Source organism: Pleurodeles waltl, chromosome 3_1 (genome assembly GCF_031143425.1).
Source record: "Pleurodeles waltl isolate 20211129_DDA chromosome 3_1, aPleWal1.hap1.20221129, whole genome shotgun sequence".
Lineage (NCBI taxonomy): Eukaryota > Metazoa > Chordata > Amphibia > Caudata > Salamandridae > Pleurodeles > Pleurodeles waltl.
Window position 1 is genome coordinate 418520677 of NC_090440.1, and position 21794 is coordinate 418542470.

The window sequence follows — 21794 nt, forward strand, 5'->3', positions numbered from 1 at the left end:
CAGCTGATCCAATTCCTGTTTTAAGGGTTCTCGCATCAAATTAGGGATAGTTCTTACTTCGTGGATTACTGGTTTTGCCCCTTCCTTTAATATTATCTTATGAGAAAAACCCTTCAACAACCCCAGACTATTGGAAAATACTTTTGGATATTTTTCATCCACATTGTCACAACATCCTTCAGTTACTTCTCCTATTGTCTCTTTTTCTGCTAACATAACTGGTTCTTTTGCATTTGTGTTTATTACTAGACCTAAATCTTTCTGATGATGCCAGCCTAACATATCTGAACCATAATCTGTCATATATATTCTTCCATGCATCTGTTCTTAAAAGTAATCGTCATCCATATAATTCCTAAAATCGTTATTCTCTTTCCTGCATATCCTACAGCTCTTATATCTGCTTTTATATAAGGGTGAATAAGCTTCCTTCATCTATTAATACCTTAGTGGGTGTGCCATTCAAAAAAACTTGACAATGGGGTTTTCCTAATTCGTCAGTACTCTCTGGTTTAACTCCTTGCATTTCTATAGTCATCTCTTCCCTACATTTCATTTGACTGATCTACAGTTAAAATCACCTCATGAATACTTGTATACTCGTCTTGACTTTCCTGGTCTACTAATTGTATCTTTCTATTACCTCTTGAGTCAATTTGTGTTTGGCATACTTTGGCTAAATTTCATTTTTTGCTACAATTTCTACAAATGACATTCTTTGCTGCACACTTTTTAGTGGATGCAATATGACCTGGAACACCACAATAAAAATATTTCACTTCCCTCCATCCAAAGGTTTTTGGCTTCAATAGTATCCCGACCTTGATTGTTTCTATGTTTTCCTTCACATTTTTATTCCTCTCTTTAGTTGTTTCCATTCCATTGTCATTTTTTTATTTCATTTATTTCATCATATATTTTTTCCATCATCAATCTTGTCTATTTCTTGTAACCACACTGCTGCATGTTTCATTCCTTTAGCTATGTCTATCTTTCATGAATAATGTTTCTTTTACTTTCTTGCTAAATGCACACCTTACAATTTTAAAGAATCACTTAAGTGTTCAAATTGACAAGATAGTACGAGGCCTCTCAACGCTGCTACATAAGATGCAATATATTCATCCTCCCTTTGTACTCTTAAAAAAAAAATGGCGTTCTAGAACTAAGTTTCTTTTAGGAGTAAATTGAATGTATAAGATTTGCATTGACATATCAAACACATTGGTAGGTTGACCATCACCCATTCCTAGGGATAGTTCTGGTAAGTTCTCATAACTTCTCCTGCTCTCAACTCCTAAGTGATGTTTTAAAATGGCTTGACGTCTAGGTGGTCCATATCAGTCTCCTCCAATTGCTAACAAATATGTTATGGAAATCTTTTTCCAGTGTTTCCAAGGAATAGGTGGAGTCCCTGGTGTTGACAGGAATGGTGGTGGTGAGGACATAGATTGTTCTGCCATATTTCTTCATTCAAATATAGTCTTAAATACAAATTGTAACAAAATATACTATATAATATATACATATATGTATATATATATATATACATATAAATATATATATATGTATATATATATATATACATATATATAACTAGATAATAGCTTAATGACAATCTAATAATGCTAGTGAAATGATGTAAATAAATAACCAGTTAAAAATTAACTTGCATTGACTTCAAACTATATTATATAAATAGTCCTATTTTTACTTTCATTAATGACTGCAGATCCTGCCTAAAAACAGCAGTCCTTTGTTAATTATTATGAAATGAGAGTCGAGAATAGTCCTTTGTTTATCACTATGATGTGAGACCAAGCTTTAGTGAGAGTGCTGCTTCAGGCATTTTCTCGTTCCGTAAATTCCTCCTTTGATCAGTTCCTTGAAGTAGGTCAGTTGCTTTTAACTTGTTTATGCCACCTCAGGCTTTTTCTCGTTCTGTCAGAACATTGCACTTCACAAAATCCTTGCGCTCTTTCTAATGACTCGCACTTGTGCAGAGAGCTGCACTGACAATAGTTTGTGCGGCTTAATGCTCGTGCTCGTGCGGTTCCTAATGGCTTGTGCGAACAACAGCAGCAACTCCATTTGAAAGTAAACGTAATGTAATGCAATTTTGCTTTCATTTCCTTGCTGTAATTATAACGCGGTAGAGAAATGAGCATAAAGAAAAAGTCGACTTGCCTTACAAGAAATAGGTATAATTTCCAGTCTGTGTTATGTCCAATGTAATGACGTCTGCTTGTGAGGTTCAGGGGGTGAAAATGTCTGTTTCGGTCTGACCCCTGCACAGATTAGTCGTTGCCAATGTAAAGATTAAGCTCCAACGAAGTCCGTTTGGCAAGAAATATTTATTTCTTCACAAGACATCTCCAGCTGAGCTTCACTGCCCTCTAACCCTCTTGACGCTCCCCCTACATTCCATCTCATGTCATAACTACCTCACTACATTCTAACATCATTATTCTATTGAACATGCTTTGTCTCCACATAAACCTCCTATATCAGCCAGTGAGGCCTAAAAAGGCCCTCACCTCTGTCTGGGTCTTAGGAGGCTCCCCAAGCCAGAATAGTGTCATTTTGTGGCTGTAGGGGTGCCACCTGGCCACTCCCCACCTGGTATCCCAAGTACACCACAGAATCCTGCTTTTATTGGCACTTACTAGCCTTAATAGTGAGGCCTGCCTTTTGCAGGGCCTCCAACTCTTTGCAGAGGTGCTGCAAGTGTTCCTCCCAAGTGGAACTGAAGACAGCAATGTCATCCAGGTAGGCTGCACTGAAATCATCCAGTCCAGCTAACACCTGCTTGACCAACCTCTGAAAGGTGTAAGGGGCATTTTTCATCCCAAAGGTTATTACGTTAACTTGATAGTGCCCATCTGGGGTAGAAAATGTTGACCTCTCCTTGGCCCCCACAGTTAAGGCAATCTGCCATTACCCAGATGTCAAGTTAAAGGTGTTAAGGTATTTGGCAGCTCCCAACTAATCAACAAGTTCGTCAGCTCAAGTGATGGGGTGAGCGTCAGTCTTAGTGACCGCATTGAGACCCCGATAATCCACACAGAACCGTAGTTCTTGTGTGGCATCAGGAGCAGCAGCCTTTGGGACCAAGATCATTGGGCTGGCCCAACGACTACTGGAAAATTCAATTACCCCTAGGGTTAACATATTTGATACCTCATCTTTGATGCTAGCCCTGACCTTATCAGTCACTCTGCAAAACCTCTGTTTAACAGGTGAACTGTCCCCAAAGTCCACATTATGTGTACACAAGTGTGTGACCTCTGAGATCAAGGAGACCAGAGAAGCAAACTGACCTAACACTTGGCGACAGTCCCTTTGTTGTTCTGGGTCAGGGAGGGGAAGAGGTTCACACCCTCCATAGACCCATCCTTCTCTCCAGGAGACAGGAGGTCAGGAAGAGGCTCACTCTCTTCCTTCACCCCATGATCTGTTGCTAAGAGCATTGACAATTCAATCTGCTCAAACTGCGGCTTGAGGTGGTACACATGCAGGACCCTTAAGGGGTTCCTAGGAGTCCGCAAGTTCACCATATAGGTGACTTTGCTCTTGCGCTCCACCACTTCAAATGGCCCAGTCCACTTGTCCTGGAGCACCCTAGGCTCCAGTGGCGCCATCACCCATACTTTCTGGCCAGGCTGGTACTCAACCAGAGTGCCATTCTGGTCATACCAGCGCTTCACATCTTCCTTGCTTGCTTCCAGGTTCTCTTGGGTGAGCTTCCTGAAGCAAGCTGTCTGGTTCCTAAAAGCCAGCATGTAACTGAATACATCCTAGGGGGCTTACGGGAGGCTTTCTCCAAGCCTTCCTAAAACAGACCCAGAGGTCTTGTCACAGGGTGACCATACAGTAAGTCAAAAGGACTAAATCCAAGTCCGTTTTGAGGCACCTCCCTGTAGGCGAACAGAAGTCATGGCAAGGACGTCCCACTTGCACCTCAAGGGCTCTAACAGTCCCATGATCATGCCTTTCAAGGTGCAGTTGAACCGTTCAATCAGACCATTGCTTTGGGGATGGTAAGGAGTGATGAACCTATAAGTTACCCCACACTCCTGCCACAGAGACTTCATATAAGTAGATATGAAGTTGGAACCCCTATCAGATACCTCTTCCTTGGGGAACCCCACGCCGGTAAAAACCCCCCATCAACACATCCTACCACAGGGAAGGTGAATGACCTCAGACGAATGGCTTCTGGGTACCGGGTGGCATGGTCCACCAAGACCAGGATAAACATGTTGCCCATGGCTGTCTTGGGATCCTCTGAATGACCTCAGATGAATGGCTTCTGGGTACCGGGTGGCATGGTCCAACAAGACCAGGATAAACATGTTGCCAATGGCTGTCTTGGGATCTAGAGGCCACACAATGTCAATAACAATAATTTCAAAGGGGGTAGTAACCACAGGAAAAGGCTGGAGGGGAGCCTTCCATTTCCCCCCACTCGTGCCACTTGCCTTACAAGTTTGGCAAGACCTACAATTTACATCTGAGTGGCTGCGCATTAGGGGCCAGTAAAAGTGGGTGACAAGCCTGTCAAAGGTCTTGTCTTGCCCCAAATGTCCAGCTAAAGGCACATCACATAGTGAGCCAGACGCAGTAGGAAGGCTCTGAAGCACTGGGGTACCACTGGCACACGGGATGACCCAGACTCAGCAACCGTAGGCTCTCCAGAGTAGGACATACTCGCTGTGCCTCACAGAATGCCTCCCTGGTGGGCCCCTCTTCCTGCTGCCACTGTGACAGCTCAGGCACCTCCCACAGCACAGCTCAGCCACCTGTTCCCTTGTAGGCTCTGGGGTGTGAACCTCAGGTTCAGCCTCCTCCCAGACCGTGGGAACTTCTGGTTTCCCCTGTCCCTTGCCCTTCCTCCTACTGGTAGACCGCTGGGCCACTGTTTCGGGCTCCAGGGGCTGCTGACAACCCTGGCAAGCTGCCATTGACCAGGTAGACACACACACCCACCCAGCCAGACCCAACATCTCCAAGTGTGACCTGTGTTCCACCTCCTTTCAAGGGGAATCCTTCAGGTCATTTCCAAGCAAACAATCTACAGACATGGTTGGACTCACAGCTACTTTCAAGGAACCTGAGACCCCCCCCTGCATAGGCTCTCTGAGTTGTCCACTGCTACTACTTTGTGAAGTACACGGGGATCTATCTGCTCTTCAGACACCAGGTGACTCCTTACTAGGTGACTCCTCACTGTTGTCACACTGGCTCCTGTGTCATCCTCCCTGTTATAATCCTTCACTAAGTCTTTAAGAATGTGTACCCTTCTCTCAGGCTGCACTGAGGTACTGCTGCCACCATCCCTACTGGACTGGCTCCTCTGATCCAGATCCCTGAAGCTGAGCTCATTAGCCAGCAGTAACTTTTTCTCTTCAATGGCCAGTCTCCTCTCTTCCATCTCCCTTTGCATCCTAAACGTATCTACTTCTAACTGGTGAGTCCTCTCTTCCTGTCTGTCCTGTAACTCTTCAGGAGTCAGACCCTTGGATGACACACTGCTACCTGCCCTGGAGACCCTCCCCCAGGCATAACAGGTCTACCCACTACACCACTGTGTATACTCTGTACCTCCTCATCCTTATCCTCCTTCTCCTCCTATGTGTGCTCCCCAGCCTCCTTGGCTGTCACCCAGGCCCTCAGTGCCTTTTGCAGCTCCTCCTTCCTGGTGGAGCTCCTAATGAGACAGCCAAGATGCTTACAGAACTGTTTCAACTGAGCAACTGTGTAACTTTCCGATTTCCCTAACTCAAAAACATCTCCAGATTGGGACATGATGGCAAATCAAAAGTGCAAAGTTCTAAGGCAGAAAAAGAGTTCCCAATGAGAAGTTCAAGAATCAATAAAAAGATCACCAAAAATATGGAAGAAGGAGACAAGTCCAAAAAGAGCAAAAGCAAAAATAAGTAGTATGTGGTTACGTAATGGTCTGCAATGAAAACAGTTGTGAACACTTAATAACTGTGTCAAGTACAAATACAAGACTAATCCTCACCGCTGATCGCCGATGTTAGAAATGGGGTGTTTGGTTGGCAGTCAGGTTACCCCCTGTCAAAGCAAGGACCCTCACTCTAGCCAGGGCAAAGGAGAAATGCACCTGGTTAACCACCACTCACCCCCTTGGTAGCTTGGCATGAGCAGGCAGGCTTAATTCAGAAGCAATGTGTAAATTATTTGTACCAACGCACACAGTAGTACAGTGAAACACTAAAAAATGGACACCACACCAGTTTAGAAAAATAAGTAATATTTATGTAAATCAAGCAAGACCAAAACTACAAAATTCCAACTTACACAAGTTAAAGTATAAATTTTCAAAAGAATAAGATTCTTACTCCATAGAAAACACAAAGTACCTGGTTAGCGTCAAAAATAAAGCTGCACGGGCAAGCGTGTGTCAGAAAAGGCAGTGATGTGTCAATTCCTTCCTAGCAAGCGAAGCTGTGCTCCATTTCTTCTCTGGCCGGGTCGGCGATGTGTAGTTTTTCTCCCTCACAAGAGAGTGATGCATCGATTTCCAGACAGGGCACTTCGGGCAGAGTCGGTTTGACTTTGACGCCCAGGGACGATGTGTGGAAAATCCAATGGCACGGTATTAGAAAACCACGCTGTGTGAGGTTTGCATTGTTATCAGAAGCCGCAAGCTGGTGTTGCATGTCGTTTCTCCAGCCACAATGCGTCGATCTCCCAGCCGCAATGCTGGCGAAGCGACGACTTTAGCCTTGAGGCCGGCGGCGCATCGTTTATTAGCCGCGTTGCAGATGATGTGTCAAAAATGTCCCCGCACAGTGTTCTTTGCATGTGTTTAAGCTCTTCACCTTTCAAGGGCCCAGGGACTGGATAGGACACCACTTGGCAGGGCAGGAGTCTCATCAGAGGGTCCAGGTGTTGGCAGAGGAAGTCTTTGATGGCCCTGAGACTTCAAAACAGGAGGCAAGCTCAGTTCAAGCCCTTGGCGATTCTTCACAAGCAGGAATATACCACAAAGTCAAGTTTTTGTCCCCTTTCACAGCCAAATAAAGCACAGTCACAGGCATGGGCAGCACTTCTCTTCAGCTCTTCTCCTTAGCAGAGGTTGCTCTTGGTTCCTGAAGTGATCTAATTTTCTGCGGTTTTGGGTCCTTTAGCAGAGGTTCCTCTTGGTTCCAGAAGTGATCTAATTTTCTTGGGTTTTGGGTCCAATAGGCCTACTTCAAAGGAAAGTCTCTGTTGTTCACAAGATCCTGCCTTGCCCAGGTCAGGCCCCAGACACACACCAGGGGGTTTGAGACTGCATTGTGAGAGGGCATGCACAGCGCATTCAGGTGTAAGTGACCACTCCTCTCTCTACTCTAACAGAGATGGCTCATCAGGATATGTAGGCTACACCCCAGCTCCCTTTGTCTTACTGTCTCGAGGGGATTCACAAACAGCCCCAACTGTGAAACTGACCCAGACAGGTAATCCACTAACAGGCCAGAGTCACAAAATGGTTTAAGCAAGAAAATGTCTAGTTTTTAAAAGTGGCATTTTCAAACTAACAATCTAAAAACCGACTTCACTTAAAGATGTATTTTTAAAGTCCAGAGACCCCAAACTCCACATTTCTGTCTGCTCTCAAAGGGAATATCACTTTAAAGTTATTTAAAGGCAGCCCCCATGTTAACCTGTGAGAGAGATAGGCCTTGCAAAGACTGAAGACTGAATTTAGCCGTATTTCACTGTTAGGACATGTAGCACAAATCAGTACATGTTCCACCTTTAACATTCACTGTACCGTGCCCAAGGGGCTACCTACGGCCTTCCTTAGGGGTGCCCTGCATGTATGAAAAGGGAAGGTTTAGGCCTGGCAAGTGGGTACACTTGCCAAGTCGAATTGGCAATTTACAACCGCACCTACATACACTGCAGTGGCAGGTCTGAGCCATGATTACTTGGCTACTAAAGAGGGTGGCACAACCAGTGCTGCAGGCCCACTAGTAGCATTTGATGTACAGGCCTTTGGCACCTCTAGTGTACTTTCCTAGGGACTTACTAGTAAATGAAATATGCCAATCATGGATCAGCCAACTTACACATACATTTTACATAGGAGCACTTGCACGTTTGCACTGTTTAGCAGTGGTGAAGTGCCCAGAGTATAAAAAAAACAGCAAAAACAGAGTCCAGCACACATCAGCAACCTGGGAAGCAGAGACAAATAGTTAGAGGAGAACATGCCAAGGAGGCCAAGTCTAACTGCAAGCATAAACAATGACGGTCACAGGTATCTGCAAAGTTCGTCCACCAGACAGCTTAAATTGCTGTCTACTTCTCATGCAGATTAAAGGAAGGATCCTAGATCCAGTGTTATTGCAATTTGTTCTTTGCACTTTACCAATATTGACTAAAGGTGAAGTGTTATATTATTTGTATTTTCAATTGTGTTTTACAGCAGTAGTTTACAGAATGGACCAGTACATCATACCTTTTTAAACTTTCTACAAATAGATTATGAGAGGCAGTGTTCTTTCTTTGCTCATCTCTACTTTATGTTTCTTTCATCCTAGTGGTTTGGAAATCTTGTGACAGTGAAGTGGTGGAATGACCTCTGGCTGAACGAGGGCTTTGCCTCCTATGTGGAATATCTGGGGGCCGACAAAGCAGAAGAATCTTGGCACATCGTAAGTTTTCAAAAACAATTGTGTATATCCAATTGCAATAAAAACATGCAATTTTGCAAATTTGTCTTTTGTGCAATTTGTCACCTTTTATGGACACCATTTTTGCTGGAATTAGGATTAAGTGCCTTGTGACTCTGCTAACTATTGCTGCTGTGCACATTCCCTAACTGAAACAATATTGATAAAATTAATTTAATTCAATTGGTCTGACTGACTGTTCTAGGAGACCATGGTAGATGGTTCAGAAAATGCACTTATGGCATGGAAGATAAATGTTGTAACTGGGATGGATTGTGTACTTACACCTCCCATATATATTACTTAAAATAAAGGCCTGCCAGGAGCATCACTTTGTTTTAGCCGGGCTGCAGTTTAAATGTACTGCAGTCTCACATAGGAGGGAAAATTGCATTTTCCATAAAGGACAATTCTACATTATGTATTCAAAATTGACTGTAAACCACCATGCCTTCTTAGCCTAAAAACATTTTCTATCTATTTATCTATCTATCTATCTATCTATCTATCTATCTATCTATCTATCTATCTATCTATCTATCTATCTAAGAGTATATATAATATATCTATGTCTATTTCAATATCTATCTATCTATACACACACACATATATACACATGTAGTGTGTGTGTATATATACATACATATAGTCACCAGCAGGTAATTATAGTTGGGACCTAGTTTCCATTGAAAAAACGTTTTTCGGCTTGGCTATATCTTTAACGTCATTTGGCGAATCTTCACAATTTTTTTTTAACGAGTGTGCCCAAGAGTCTTGTTGTATGTTTAAAGTTTCGGGATGATCCGTCAAGCAGGGGCTGAGAAAATGGGGGTAAAAAAAAGTGTGTTTCTAATGTTAATTCCAATAGGGATTTTAGACACAACTGCTGCTAGAACTGCTGGGCAAAACTACACTAGATTTGGCAGAAAGCTAGCTCTTAGTCCAGAAAGCACCCTTTTTGTTATTTGGTGTAAATTCATTCAGTAGTTTTCGAAATATCAAACATGTGTATATCTAGAGGTGCGAAGGCTTTGCATGTCCTCCTGATGTCATACAGAGATCTGGTTGCCAATGCTTCAACCAGGAAGTGTTGCCAGCCATTTTAAGACTCACCTTCAGCCGAGTCTCAAAAGCAAACGTAAAAAATAAAATAAAAGGGGGCACAATACTTTTAGCCAACCCCACTACCCTCGGTGCAATGGTCCTCCTGATACCTCCCTCCAAGGCTTACAAATATTTTTTTTAAATCTCAGTCAAATTTGCAGATGGATTGGCAGATTTCTCGCAGTGATTTAACAAAAACTTGATCTTCTGCGTTTCTCAGTAATTATCTTCAGGTAAATGGAGGGGGAAAAGGGACCTCACTTGTGTGGGTAGACCTAGTGCCCTGGACAGGAAACGACCCAAAACACAACATGTATGCAGAAAATATTTCCCCCGAAAACTAAACGTGTGACTTGCGTGGAGTGCATTAGGTGTTCTTACCCACCATGCCCTGCAAACCTCACATTTTTCATGAAAATTACCTATATTCCTTACATTTCTGTGATGAAAACTTCTGGAAACTGCAGGAATCCACAGAATTCCTACCACCCAGCATTGCCCCAACTGTGCCAATAACAAATGCTGCCCCACCTACTTTTCAGAAGTGACCGGGTCTGGTAGATTTTTTAAGATAGCAGGCTAACAAAGTCCAAAAAGTGCAACTGCTCACCATTTCAGATGGGCTGATATTGGGAGTTAGCTAAGCTCTGCTGGGGCATATGTGAAATCAACACCCAAAATTGTCAAATCTCCTTTTCCTTGCACTGGGATGATATGCTTTAGTCAGCAGGGTGGGCAGAAAGACTGTGCCCATTTTGGGGGTTGGGGGCATCGCCATGTCCATTCTAGGCAGCCCCCACCCCCAATGGTCCATGGTGCCTAGTAGGCTTTCTGTACCGCCAGGGGGCAGATCAGGGACTATTGCACCCATCTGACCCCTAATGGGGGCGGAAAGCCTGTGCCCATTTTTTTGGGGTGGTGGCATTGACAGGGCAATCATGGCCTGTCCAACCTCTACTCTAATTAAATTAAAAAAATCCTGGGTGTCCTAGTGGGCTTTCTGCTATTGCACCATCAGCTCCCCTGGGGGACAAAAAAGCTGTACTCTTTATTCTGGGGTGGGGGCATTGATAGGGACATTATGGACCACCTCCTTACTAAACAAAAAAATCCCTGGCATCCTAGTGGCCTTTCTGCCCCATGGGAGGCAGACCGGGGGCTATTGTGCCCATCTGCCCACCTGGGGGGCAGAAAGCCTGTGCCCATTGTTTTGAGGGGGGGGGGGTTGGCATTGACAGGGCCATCATGGCCTATCCCACCTCTACTCTAATTAAATAAAATAAAAAACCTGGGTGTCCTAGTGGGCTTTCTGCTATTGCCCCATCAGCTTCCCTGGGGGACAGAAAGGCTGTGCTCTTTGTTCTGGGGTGGGGACATTGATAGGGCCATCATGGCCCACCCCCTTACTAAACAAAAAAATCCCTGGCATCCTAGTGGGCTTTCTGCCCCCCCTGGGAGGCAGACCGGGGGCTATTGTGCCCATCTGCCCACCTGGGGGGCCGAAAGACTGCACTAATTTTTATGGGGGGTTGGGGGCATTGATAGAGTCATCATGGCCCACTCCCACCTCTAAACCAAATTAAATAAAAAATCCCTGGCGGTTGGGTTATTGCCCACATCTGCCCCCCAAGAGGGGGCAGAAGTTGTGTGCCCACTTTGTTTTTGGGTGGGGGCATTGACAAGACCATCATGGCCAGCCCTCACCCCTACACTAATAAACAAAGAATACATCCCTGGTCTGCTAGTGGGCTTTCTGCCCCCACCCAAGAGGGGGCAGAATGACTGTACTCATTTATTTTTGAGGTGGGGGCATTGGTATGGCCATCATGGTCTGTCCTACCCCTACACTAGCAAAAGAAAAAAATCCATGGCATCAAAGTGAACTTTCTCCATCCAAAGAGGGCAGAAAGATTGAAAATTCCAAATAAATATTGGGAGAGCAAAAGCCCTTGCCCAAGAGGCCGCTCCCCCTCCCTAGTGTCAAGTGGAGTGAATCCCTGCTACCTTCCTTGGATGATCCCAAAGCAGGGATCCACATGCAAAGGATGCCATTGGAAAGGGAGCTTCTCCTCTTTCCAATGGTACTTCTCTCCTGCCTGCCTTGGTGCTCAGGGGGCTGAGATAGCCCCCTGAGCACAGAGGCAGGGAAAGTGAAATGAGATGATCGGCTCATATCACTTTAATTTTCATCTAAATTACGTCAACGAGCCATGTGCACTGATCATCATTTCAAAGGAAACCCAAAACAGCCTCAGGAGGCTGTTTTGGAGAAAGAAAATCAGAGCATGAAAAATAGAATTTGTGCTCATGTGCAGAAGATGGCCGGGGCTGTCCTCAGCACACGCGCACCACAACTGAGGGTGGTTTTGGCCACCCTCAGCATGGAAAAGGTTAAATATACTTACCTTTCATTGTGAAGGCATATTCATGGTAAAAGCATGCATGGTGAAGGCTTTGTGTAGTAAAGACCTCGTGTGGTAAAGGTTTTATTGTAATGACATTCTATTTTAAATACAGCATTGTAAAGGCTGTGTCTCTCGGGCCATTGGAGAATCATGTCAGCAACAAAGCCAAAGCAGGCTTTGCTGCTGACATACTTAAGGCCCACCTGCCTGCCAATAAATCAGGAGGATGGACCGAGGCTTTGGAGGAGAAGTACTATGTCACAAACTCTAAAACAGGACTTAAGTGAACAGCTGCTCTTTCAAGGCCCCAGAATTCTGAAAAATAAAGGACAACTTCTTCTATTTTGACTTGGAAGATTTTTATTTACTTGTTCTGAGATTTACTATCTCTGACATGACTGGAATACCCTTACTCTTTGCTTTTTGGAGAAGTCCCTCCAACTAAAGGTTTACTACTGTAATCAATTCAAGAAAAGTATACATTGTGAACTCTATCAAACACTTCTCAATGGATATTAGCTGCTATAATCACCGCATGATAGGGATTCATTGTGACTTCTTCCAAACACTTGCAATCTAACATAACATTTCAAGGTTTCCTTCTTTTCCCACGCTCGTGATCTTGGATTTCTCCTTCGATTTTCAGATTATGCATTTTACAGTGACAGTTTATAAGTGCCATTGGAGCTTTTATGGATTTTAGGATGTTCTCATTTCCAAAGAAGAATGAGTACCTCAAAGTTTCCTAGCTAAAGAAATCCTGTGAAGATGTTTTGGATGAGCCCTCTAGGTAGCCCACAGCATTTCACAATGGTCTATGTTTTTTACCATTTACATTTTACATTGTTGATGAACACATGAATTTGTTTATTTAAGGCATCACATCTAGCACCCAGATGTTCCAGCTTGCATTTTAGTGACTTTCAAGAGGGCCAGGCGGAGAAGGTGCACTGCAAATGTACCATCCCACCACCTCTGTACTTTTGCTCCTGCAACCACTAGCATCACCAAGGCTGTACGGCTGCAAAAGCAGTTCTCATAAAGAGGCTCATGGAGAGTCACATGCATGTGAAGGCCCCTCTGCTTCTATTTGCGGGTATCTATGCTCAGCATGGAGCTCCTACGATTATTATCCCCATCTTTGCTTTTAATTTCAGATAACTAGATATTTGACATAGACCGAAATAAAATATGAATTATGAAAAATTCAAAGATTATATTGTTATTCGTTGAATGACACTTTAAAATGGCAATTTCTTTGCAGAAAGATCTGATTGTGCTGAATGATGTCCACAAAGTAATGGCGGTTGATGCTCTGGCTTCCTCCCATCCCCTCACGACGAAGGAGGAAGAAATCAACACTCCTGCTGAGATCAGCGAAGTCTTTGATACAATCTCCTACAGTAAGGTAAAGAATATTGGCATATTTAATCACCCAAGTCAATGACAATGGGGACACAATTGCTGGGATTTAAGATTACTTTTGGTGTGAAGTATTATAAGTTGGAATGCTGTATGGACTTTGAGCATATGATGTAGGACAATGAGGGCAAAAAAGACCTGCATTCATAAAATGTCAATGGGAGCACATGGGGCAATTACATTGCACCCACTTGTGTGGTCCAATATCAATTTGTAATACAGAAGGATAGCTTTGGCAAGTGATTGCTTCCTTGTTTGGGTGGAGGCATGCAGTGTAAAATGGAGGACACCTTTTTGCCAATGACCAATGAGCATGCCAGAGGTCAAAGCATACACATAAGAAGTGGTCCCTCAGGAATTTGATAAATGTGTGCTACCCAAGAGTTTGTGCACACTTAGAGGCTTATAATGACTTTGGCGGATGGAAAAGCCCTTCCGCCGAAGTCCCGATCGGTAGGTTGCCGCCAGTGTGGCAGCCTCCCCGCCAGATCCATTATGAGTTTCCCACTGGCCCAGTGGGAAATAGCCTACAGAATTGTCTCAGGCTCATAATAGAGCTAGCGGCAATGATGTAGTGGGTAGGGTGCACAAGCACCCATCGCCATGTTCACTGTCTGCAAAGCAGACAGTGAACACTGAGAAGGGGCTGGCCAAGGGGGCCCTGCACTGCCCATGCCAAGTGCATCGGCAGTGCAGAGGCCCCCCTGCAGATGGCACCTCTTTTAATTTGTACTTTGATACAAACAACAACAGTGAAGCAGGGTTGGGCTGTCAGTAACTACTTCTGGTACACTGGACTCCACCCCTTTAGACCTTGATGAAAATTGTGACTGCACCCACCCTGGTGGAAACCACTGAGATTCCTTTCAATGGTTGAAGCGCACCTGTGTATTAACATCTGCTTCATTTTTCTGTGTTGTGCTGTATGTTTTCTTTCAGATAACAAATGTTTTTTAGACAGCACTTTGTTTTAAATGGGGATCCAGCCCTTTTGTTTTCTCAGTGCACCCACTTGAGTATGCTTAAGTAGAGACTTTGTTCATACATTCAGTGAATAGCACAGCCCTTTACATGTAATTAACAGCCTAAAAAAAGAGAAACATCATAAGATAGTCCTAGTAGATGCAAACATGTTTCTCAGGTGTTTCAGTTTTAACAGAGGAGGAAGTTAAATGGTGTTGGTGGGTGATCTCATTGAAATAAAGAGAGATGACAAACGTTTTTGAAGAGTGAGGAATGTTTTCAGGGTGCATAACCTCAAAGTAGTTAGTTAGGGGAATTACATCCTTTGCATGGGGTACCTCCAGGAATTTTGCCTTGACTGTTTTTGCTGGCTTTAGAACTCTGTGTCTCTGCTCCTCGTTCAAGCATGGTTGAATTGGCATAACCTTAATTTGCATGGTTAACTTTGCTATAAGTCCCTAGGTTAAGGTGCCACATTTACCCAAGGCCTGTAAGTTTAATACCATCCACTGCAGTGGAACTGCATATGTGGCTTCAAGCTTACTATGTTATCATGACTGAAGCAGCTTTTAACATCCATTTTGACCTGTCAAAATAAACCCTTTTGACAGGTCTAAAACGTCCTTGTAAATATTACCAAATTCACCCCTAAGTACGGGTGGGCTTAACTTGTGGAGGTTTAATTCACGTAACTACACAGAGTTACATAAAAACTCAGCGAGATTCTGTGGAGTTCCACCAACCTCTAGTTAGTACTAGCAGCTGACCTGCTAACGAACAGCTCATTTAATTTCACCCTTTGGGCAATGAAAGGTGTTGTATTTGACACTAATTTCTGTCCATATGGTGTCCTGACGAATTTAATAAACACCTGTAAAAAGAGTCTCATTTTGCATATTCATGGCCTACAAGGGGTTGTCCTTGAAGCATTTTGGAACAGTACATGTTTTCACTTGTTTTTTCACACTTTGTTTTCAGTGACCTCAAATCAGCAGTCACAGCACTGCAGTTCCTTGCAGTGAGATAAGGAATTTGTGGCTTGAAGTTTTTACTACTAGGAGGTTGTTAAAGAAGGTCAGGGGTTCTTCGATCAAGTGTGAAGTTTCCAGTCAGTTTGAACAAGGAATGCAAGCTTTAGATGCTCTCTTTTTTCACAAAAGGGTTGCGTAGGTGGTTGGTAAATTCTGCCTCAGAGTAGCTGGCAAAGATTTTGCCAAACTCTGTTCCCCAAGCAGAGCACCAAGTGGCAAAACTTCACAAACTCCACTGACGGAGCAGAGTTTACTACCCATTCCTACCCCTAAGGACGCGTAAATGCCAATAAGTGCATGGAATGTAGAAGTAGGACATGTAGAAAATTAATGCTAAACAGTTACAGTGACCAGCACCTAAAGGCTATTTTCACTGTAGCAAGGCTATTCCGCAGTGAATCACTGAAATGACTATTACATTTAACCCCTTCGCTGCCAGGCCTTTTCCCCCTCCTGTGCCAGGCCTTTTTTTGGCTATTTGGGACAGTTCGCGCTTCGGCCCTCATAATTTTTTGTCCACATAAGCTAGACAAGCCAAATTTGCGTTCTTTTTTTCCAACATCCTAGGGATTCTAGAGATACCCAGACTTTGTGGGTTCCCCTGAAGCAGGCCCAAAAATGAGCCAAAATACAGTGAAAATGTCGTTTTTTTCAAAACAATGTGAAAAGTGGCTGCAGAAGAAGGCTTGTGTTATTTTTCCCTGAAAATGGCATCAACAAAGGGTTTGCGGTGCTAAAATCACCAGCTTCTCAGCTTTCGGGAACAGGCAGACTTGAATCAGAAATTTTTTAACACACATTTGGCATTTTACTGGGACATACCCCATTTTTACAATTTTTTCTGCTTTCAGCCTCCTTCCATTCAGTGACAGAAATGGGAGTGAAACCAATGCTGGATCCCAGAACCCTAAACATTTCTGAAAAGTAGACAGAATTCTGAATTCAGCAAGGGGTCATTTGTGTAGATCCTACAAGGGTTTCCTACAGAAAATAACAACTAAAAAAGAAAAATATTGAAATTGAGGTGAAAAAAACTGCAATTTTTCTCTACATTTTACTCTGTAACTTTTTCCTGCAATGTCAGATTTTTTAATGCAGTATACCGTTACGTCTGCTGGACTCTTCTGGTTGCGGAGATATATAGGGCTTGTAGGCTCATCAAGAACCCTAGGTACCCAGAGCCAATAAATGAGCTGCACCCTACAGTGCGTTTTCATTCTATACCGGGTATACAGCAATTCATTTGCTGAAATATAAAGAGTGAAAAATAGCTATCAAGAAAACCTTTGTATTTCCAAAATGAGCACAAGATAAGGTGTTGAGGAGCAGTGATTATTTGCACATCTCTGAATTCCGGGGTGACCATGCTAGCATGTGAATTACAGGGCATTTCTCAAATAGACGTCTTTTTTACACACTCTCTTATATTTGGAAGGAAAAAATGTAGGGAAAGACAAGGGGCAATAACACTTGTTTTTCTATTCTATGTTCCCCCGAGTCTCCCAATAAAAATGATACCTCACTTGTGTGGGTAGGCCTAGTGCCCGTGACAAGAAATGCCCCAAAACACAACGTGGACACATCACATTTTTTGAAAGAAAACAGAGGTGTTTTTTGCAAAGTGCCTACCTGTAGATTTTGGCCTCTAGCTCAGCCGGCACCTAGGGAAACCTACCAAACCTGTGCATTTTTGAAAACTAGAGACCTAGGGGAATCCAAGATGGGGTGACTTGTGGGGCTCTGACCAGGTTCTGTTACCCAGAATCCTTTGTAAACCTCAAAATTTGGCTAAAAAACACGTTTTCCTCACATTTCGGTAACAGAAAGTGCTGGAATCTGAGAGGAGCCACAAATTTCCTTCCACCCAGCATTCCCCCAAGTCTCCCAATAACAATGATACCTCACTTGTGTGGGTAGGCCTAGCGCCCGTGACAGGAAATGCCCCAAAACACAACGTGGACACATCACATTTTTTTTAAAAGAAAACAGAGGTGTTTTTTGCAAAGTGCCTACCTGTAGATTTTGGCCTCTAGCTCAGCCGGTACCTAGGGAAACCTACCAAACCTGTGCATTTTTGAAAACTAGAGAGCAAGGGGAATGCAAGATGGGGTGACTTGTCGGGATCTGACCAGGTTCTGTTGCCCAGAATCCTTTGCAAACATCAAAATTTGGCTAAAAAAACACTTTTTCCTCTCATTTCGGTGACAGAAAGTTCTGGAATCTGAGGGGAGCCACAAATTTCCTTCCACCCAGCGTTCCCCCAAGTCTCCCGATAAAAATAGTACCTCACTTGTGTGGGTAGGCCTAGCGCCCACGAAAGGAAATGGCCCAAAACACAACGTGGACACATCACACATTTTTTCATAGAAAACAGTGCCTACCTGTGGATTTTGGCCTCTAGCTCAGCCGGCACCTGGGGAAACCTAGCAAACCAGCTCATTTTTTAAAACTAGAAACACAGGGGAATCCAAGATGGGGTGACTTGTGAGGCTCTGACCACGTTCTGTTACCCAGAATCCTTTGCAAACATCAAAATGTGGACAAAAAAACACTTTTTCCTCTCATTTCGGTGACAGAAAGTTCTGGAATCTGAGAGGAGCCACAAATTTTCTTCCACCCAGCATTCCCCCATATCTCCCAATAACAATGATACCTCACTTGTGTGGGTAGGCCTAGCCCACACGAAAGGAAATGTCCCAAAACACAGCGTGGACACATCACATTTTTTCACAGAAAACAGAGGTGTTTTTTTGCAAAGTGCCTACCTGTGGATTTTGGCCTCTAGCTCAGCCGGCCCCAGGGGGGGCAGAAATGGCCTAAAATAAATTTGACCCCCTGTACGGCCCCCCCCCCCCCGGGAGCGACCCTTGCCTACGGGGTCGCTCCCCCTGCGTGACATTGGCGCCAAAAAAGAAAAATCCCCGGTGCCTAGTGGTTTCTGCCCCCATTGAACTAAAATCGGCCGATCCAGGGGAGCGACCCTTGCCTAATGGGTCGCTCCCCATCTCTAAAAAAACAAACAAACCAAAAAAAAACACACAAAAAAAATTTGCCCTGGCGCCTAGAGGTTTCTGCCCCCCCTGGGGGCAGATCGGTCTAATAATAGGCTGATCCGCCCCCAGGGGGGGCAGAAAAGGCCTTCAAAAAAATGCCCCCCATTGGGACTGACCCTTGCCCAAAGGGGTCGCTCCCTTATGGCAATTTAAAAAAAAAAAAAATAATCCTTGGTGTCTAGTGGGCGTTTCAAAAACCGGATTGCAAGCAATCCGGCTTTTGAAACGCTCAGAGAGACTTCAAAGGGAAGGAAATACATCCCTGCCTTTGAGCACAGGGGGGGAGCGCTAGCGCTCCCCCCAGTTCCCGGGTATAGGACGAGATACGGGAACCGGTGCCTTGGACGAGGTCACCTCGTCCAAGTCACCCGAAAGGTTAATAATGCTACTTCCAATTACGATGCCCAATTCACTGATAACGTTGGATTTTGGATTACTCTGTTTTTTATATTTTTTAAGAAAAAGGTACTTTTAGAAAGTTACCTTTCTCCTTGTCTAAAGCATATGGAAGCTAATTTGCATTAGTTTCCAGCAACAGCCCTGAGTGCTGAATGAACTCTGAATGAGGTGAATGAATAAGGTGAACTAATTAGTGCATGAGGTGTGAAACCGCTCCCAGAGCTGAGGCAAAGGCTTGGGTGTGGGGAGTGTTTCTGTTCCAGGAGGACCATGTGGGCAGTACCCAGGAGCCTAGTTAACTTTAAATGTGCCTTCCCTGTCACAGGCAGATATTGATTGACAACTGGAGAGGCTCCTTCTTTGTTCCTCCAGTCATGTAAACTCCAATCCCTTGTCCAAGGGGTCGCTCCCCTTGCGTGAAATTCACGTAAAAAAAATAAAAACCTCCCTGGTGTCTAGTGGTTTCTCTCCCCCTTGGGGGCAGATTGGCCTCATCAAAATAGGCCAATCTGCCCCCAAGGGGGGCAGAAATGTCCTAAATATAATTTGCCCCCTAGGGGAGCGACCCTTGCCTAAGGGGTCTCTCCCCACCTAAAAAGAAAAAATACATAAATAAATAAAAATAAAAAAAAATGATCCCTGGTGCCTGGAGGTTTCTACCCCGCCTGGGGGCAGATTGGCCTAATAATAGGCCGATCCGCCCCCAGGGGGGGCAGAAATGGCCTTCCAAAAAAATGCCCCCCATTGGGAGCGACCCTTGCCGAAGGGGTCGCTCCCTTATGGCAATTTAAAAAAAAAAAAAAAAATCCCTGGTGTCTAGTGGGCGTTTCAAAAGCCGGATTGCAAGCAATCCGGCTTTTGAAACGCTCAGAGAGACTTCAAAGGGAAGGAAATACATCCCTGCCTTTGAGCACAGGGGGAGCGCTAGCGCTCCCCCCAGTTCCCGGGTATAGGACGAGATACGGGAACCGGTGCCTTGGACGAGGTCACCTCGTCCAAGGCACCCAAAAGGTTAATAATGCTACTTCCAATTACGATGCCCAATTCACTGATAACGTTGGATTTTTGATTACTCTGTTTTTTATATTTTTTAAGAAAAAGGTACTAAAAGTTACCTTTCTCCTTGTCTAAAGCATATGGAAGCTAATTTGCATTGGTTTCCAGCAACAGCCCTGAGTGCTGAATGACCTCTGAATGAGGTGAATGAATAAGGTGAACTAATTAGTGCATGAGGTGTGAAACCGCTCCCAGAGCAGAGGCAAAGGCTTGGGTGTGGGGAGTGTTTCTGTTCCAGGAGGACCATGTGGGCAGTACCCAGGAGCCTAGTTAACTTTAAATGTGCCTTCCCTGTCACAGGCAGATATTGATTGACAACTGGAGAGGCTCCTTCTTTGTTCCTCCAGTCATGTAAACTGCAATCCCAGTTGGAGGTGAGCTCTCCCCAGAGCTGGTTTGAAGTGACTACACAGAAAGGGTGGCTCATTTCCCTGGCCACCTCTAGGGTAGGTACACAGGCTCTGTACAAGAGAAAAAAGGGTTTAACATCTTGGATTTAGGAAGGAAAGTGCACTGTGGGATTGTTTGCAGAATGGTACCTGAAATGCTACAAAAGCATGATCAGGAACCCTTTGGAACTTGCCCCATTTGTTAGGGAGGAGCCAGAAGTCACCCCACCCACAGGCTGGTGCCAGACATAAATGTGGAATCTCCATCACCTTCCTTCGAACACTACTGGACTTGAAGAAGGTCAGAAGAGGACTAAACGTGCTGTTTATAACTTGAGAAGAGCTCTCTCATGTATCCAGGACAGAACAGTGTAATATATGGGTCATTCTCAGCTAAATATAACATGCGGTTGGATGGACTTCTCCTACCGACCTTGAAAATGTAGGACCTTTTGGCTCCATAGATGTCTTGAGGACTGGGACTAATCTACTGAGCCAATCTGAATGGGGTGCATTGTCACTGGACTAGAGATTCAGACTTATCCCACTTAGAGGTTTTTCACGGCAGCCAATCTAATTCAGCTTGACCTTGTGGGGAAGGTATCTGGATGTTTGGAGCCCTCTTTGGCTACATCCTGCAGCCTTGCACCACTGACAGAATCTGGGATCCAAACAAGTACAAATAAAGAAATCTTGACCAGGAAAATGTGCCAAATGTATCTGGCCAACGAGGGACCATCCTTGGCCACAAATTTTGAATTTCTCTTAGCCAGAGCTTTCCCACCAAAAACCAGCATCTTCACCAGTATGGCATCTGACAGCTGTCCAACCTTGTGGAACCCTTATGCCCTCAGCTACAGTGAGCTGCCTTGCCCAGCTGAAGATTGTGGACTTTCATTTTTTGGGGCTAAGTTCAAGGCAAAACCTCTGACTGAGTTGAGCCTGATTTCTGTATCTGACCCACATTCAATTGTGGTCATCATCAAATCATGCTGAGGTTTCAGTTTACTGCAAAGATCGAATGCAGTTGGCGGTTAATGTTTTTTGGTGCTATTGTTGCTTACTTCTTTAAAAATTAATAACTTTGGTTCTCAGTTCTGGATTTTAGTAATTTTGGTGTAATTTTATTTATTCAAATTAACTCTATTTTATTAATTTCTTTGGAATGTTTCTTTTGTTTTGGCACTGCAGAAACACTTTGCACATTGCCTCTCAGTTAAGCCTGTCTGCTATGCGCCACAGCTAACAGAGGGTTGAGCTCAGGGTAATTTAGTGACTT

At 44.2% G+C, this 21794-nt stretch overlaps 1 protein-coding gene across 2 annotated transcripts in view; it reads left to right on the forward strand.

Moving 5' to 3' along the window:
- LOC138284179 (aminopeptidase Ey-like) overlaps positions 1–21794 on the forward strand; it is a 219394-nt gene that overhangs the window by 55256 nt on the left and 142344 nt on the right. For both annotated transcript variants that reach the window (XM_069222676.1, XM_069222677.1), the window contains exons 6-7: positions 8562–8675; positions 13467–13610. In XM_069222676.1, the coding sequence (XP_069078777.1) occupies positions 8562–8675; positions 13467–13610 (258 nt within the window). The remainder of the gene's footprint in view (positions 1–8561; positions 8676–13466; positions 13611–21794) is intronic.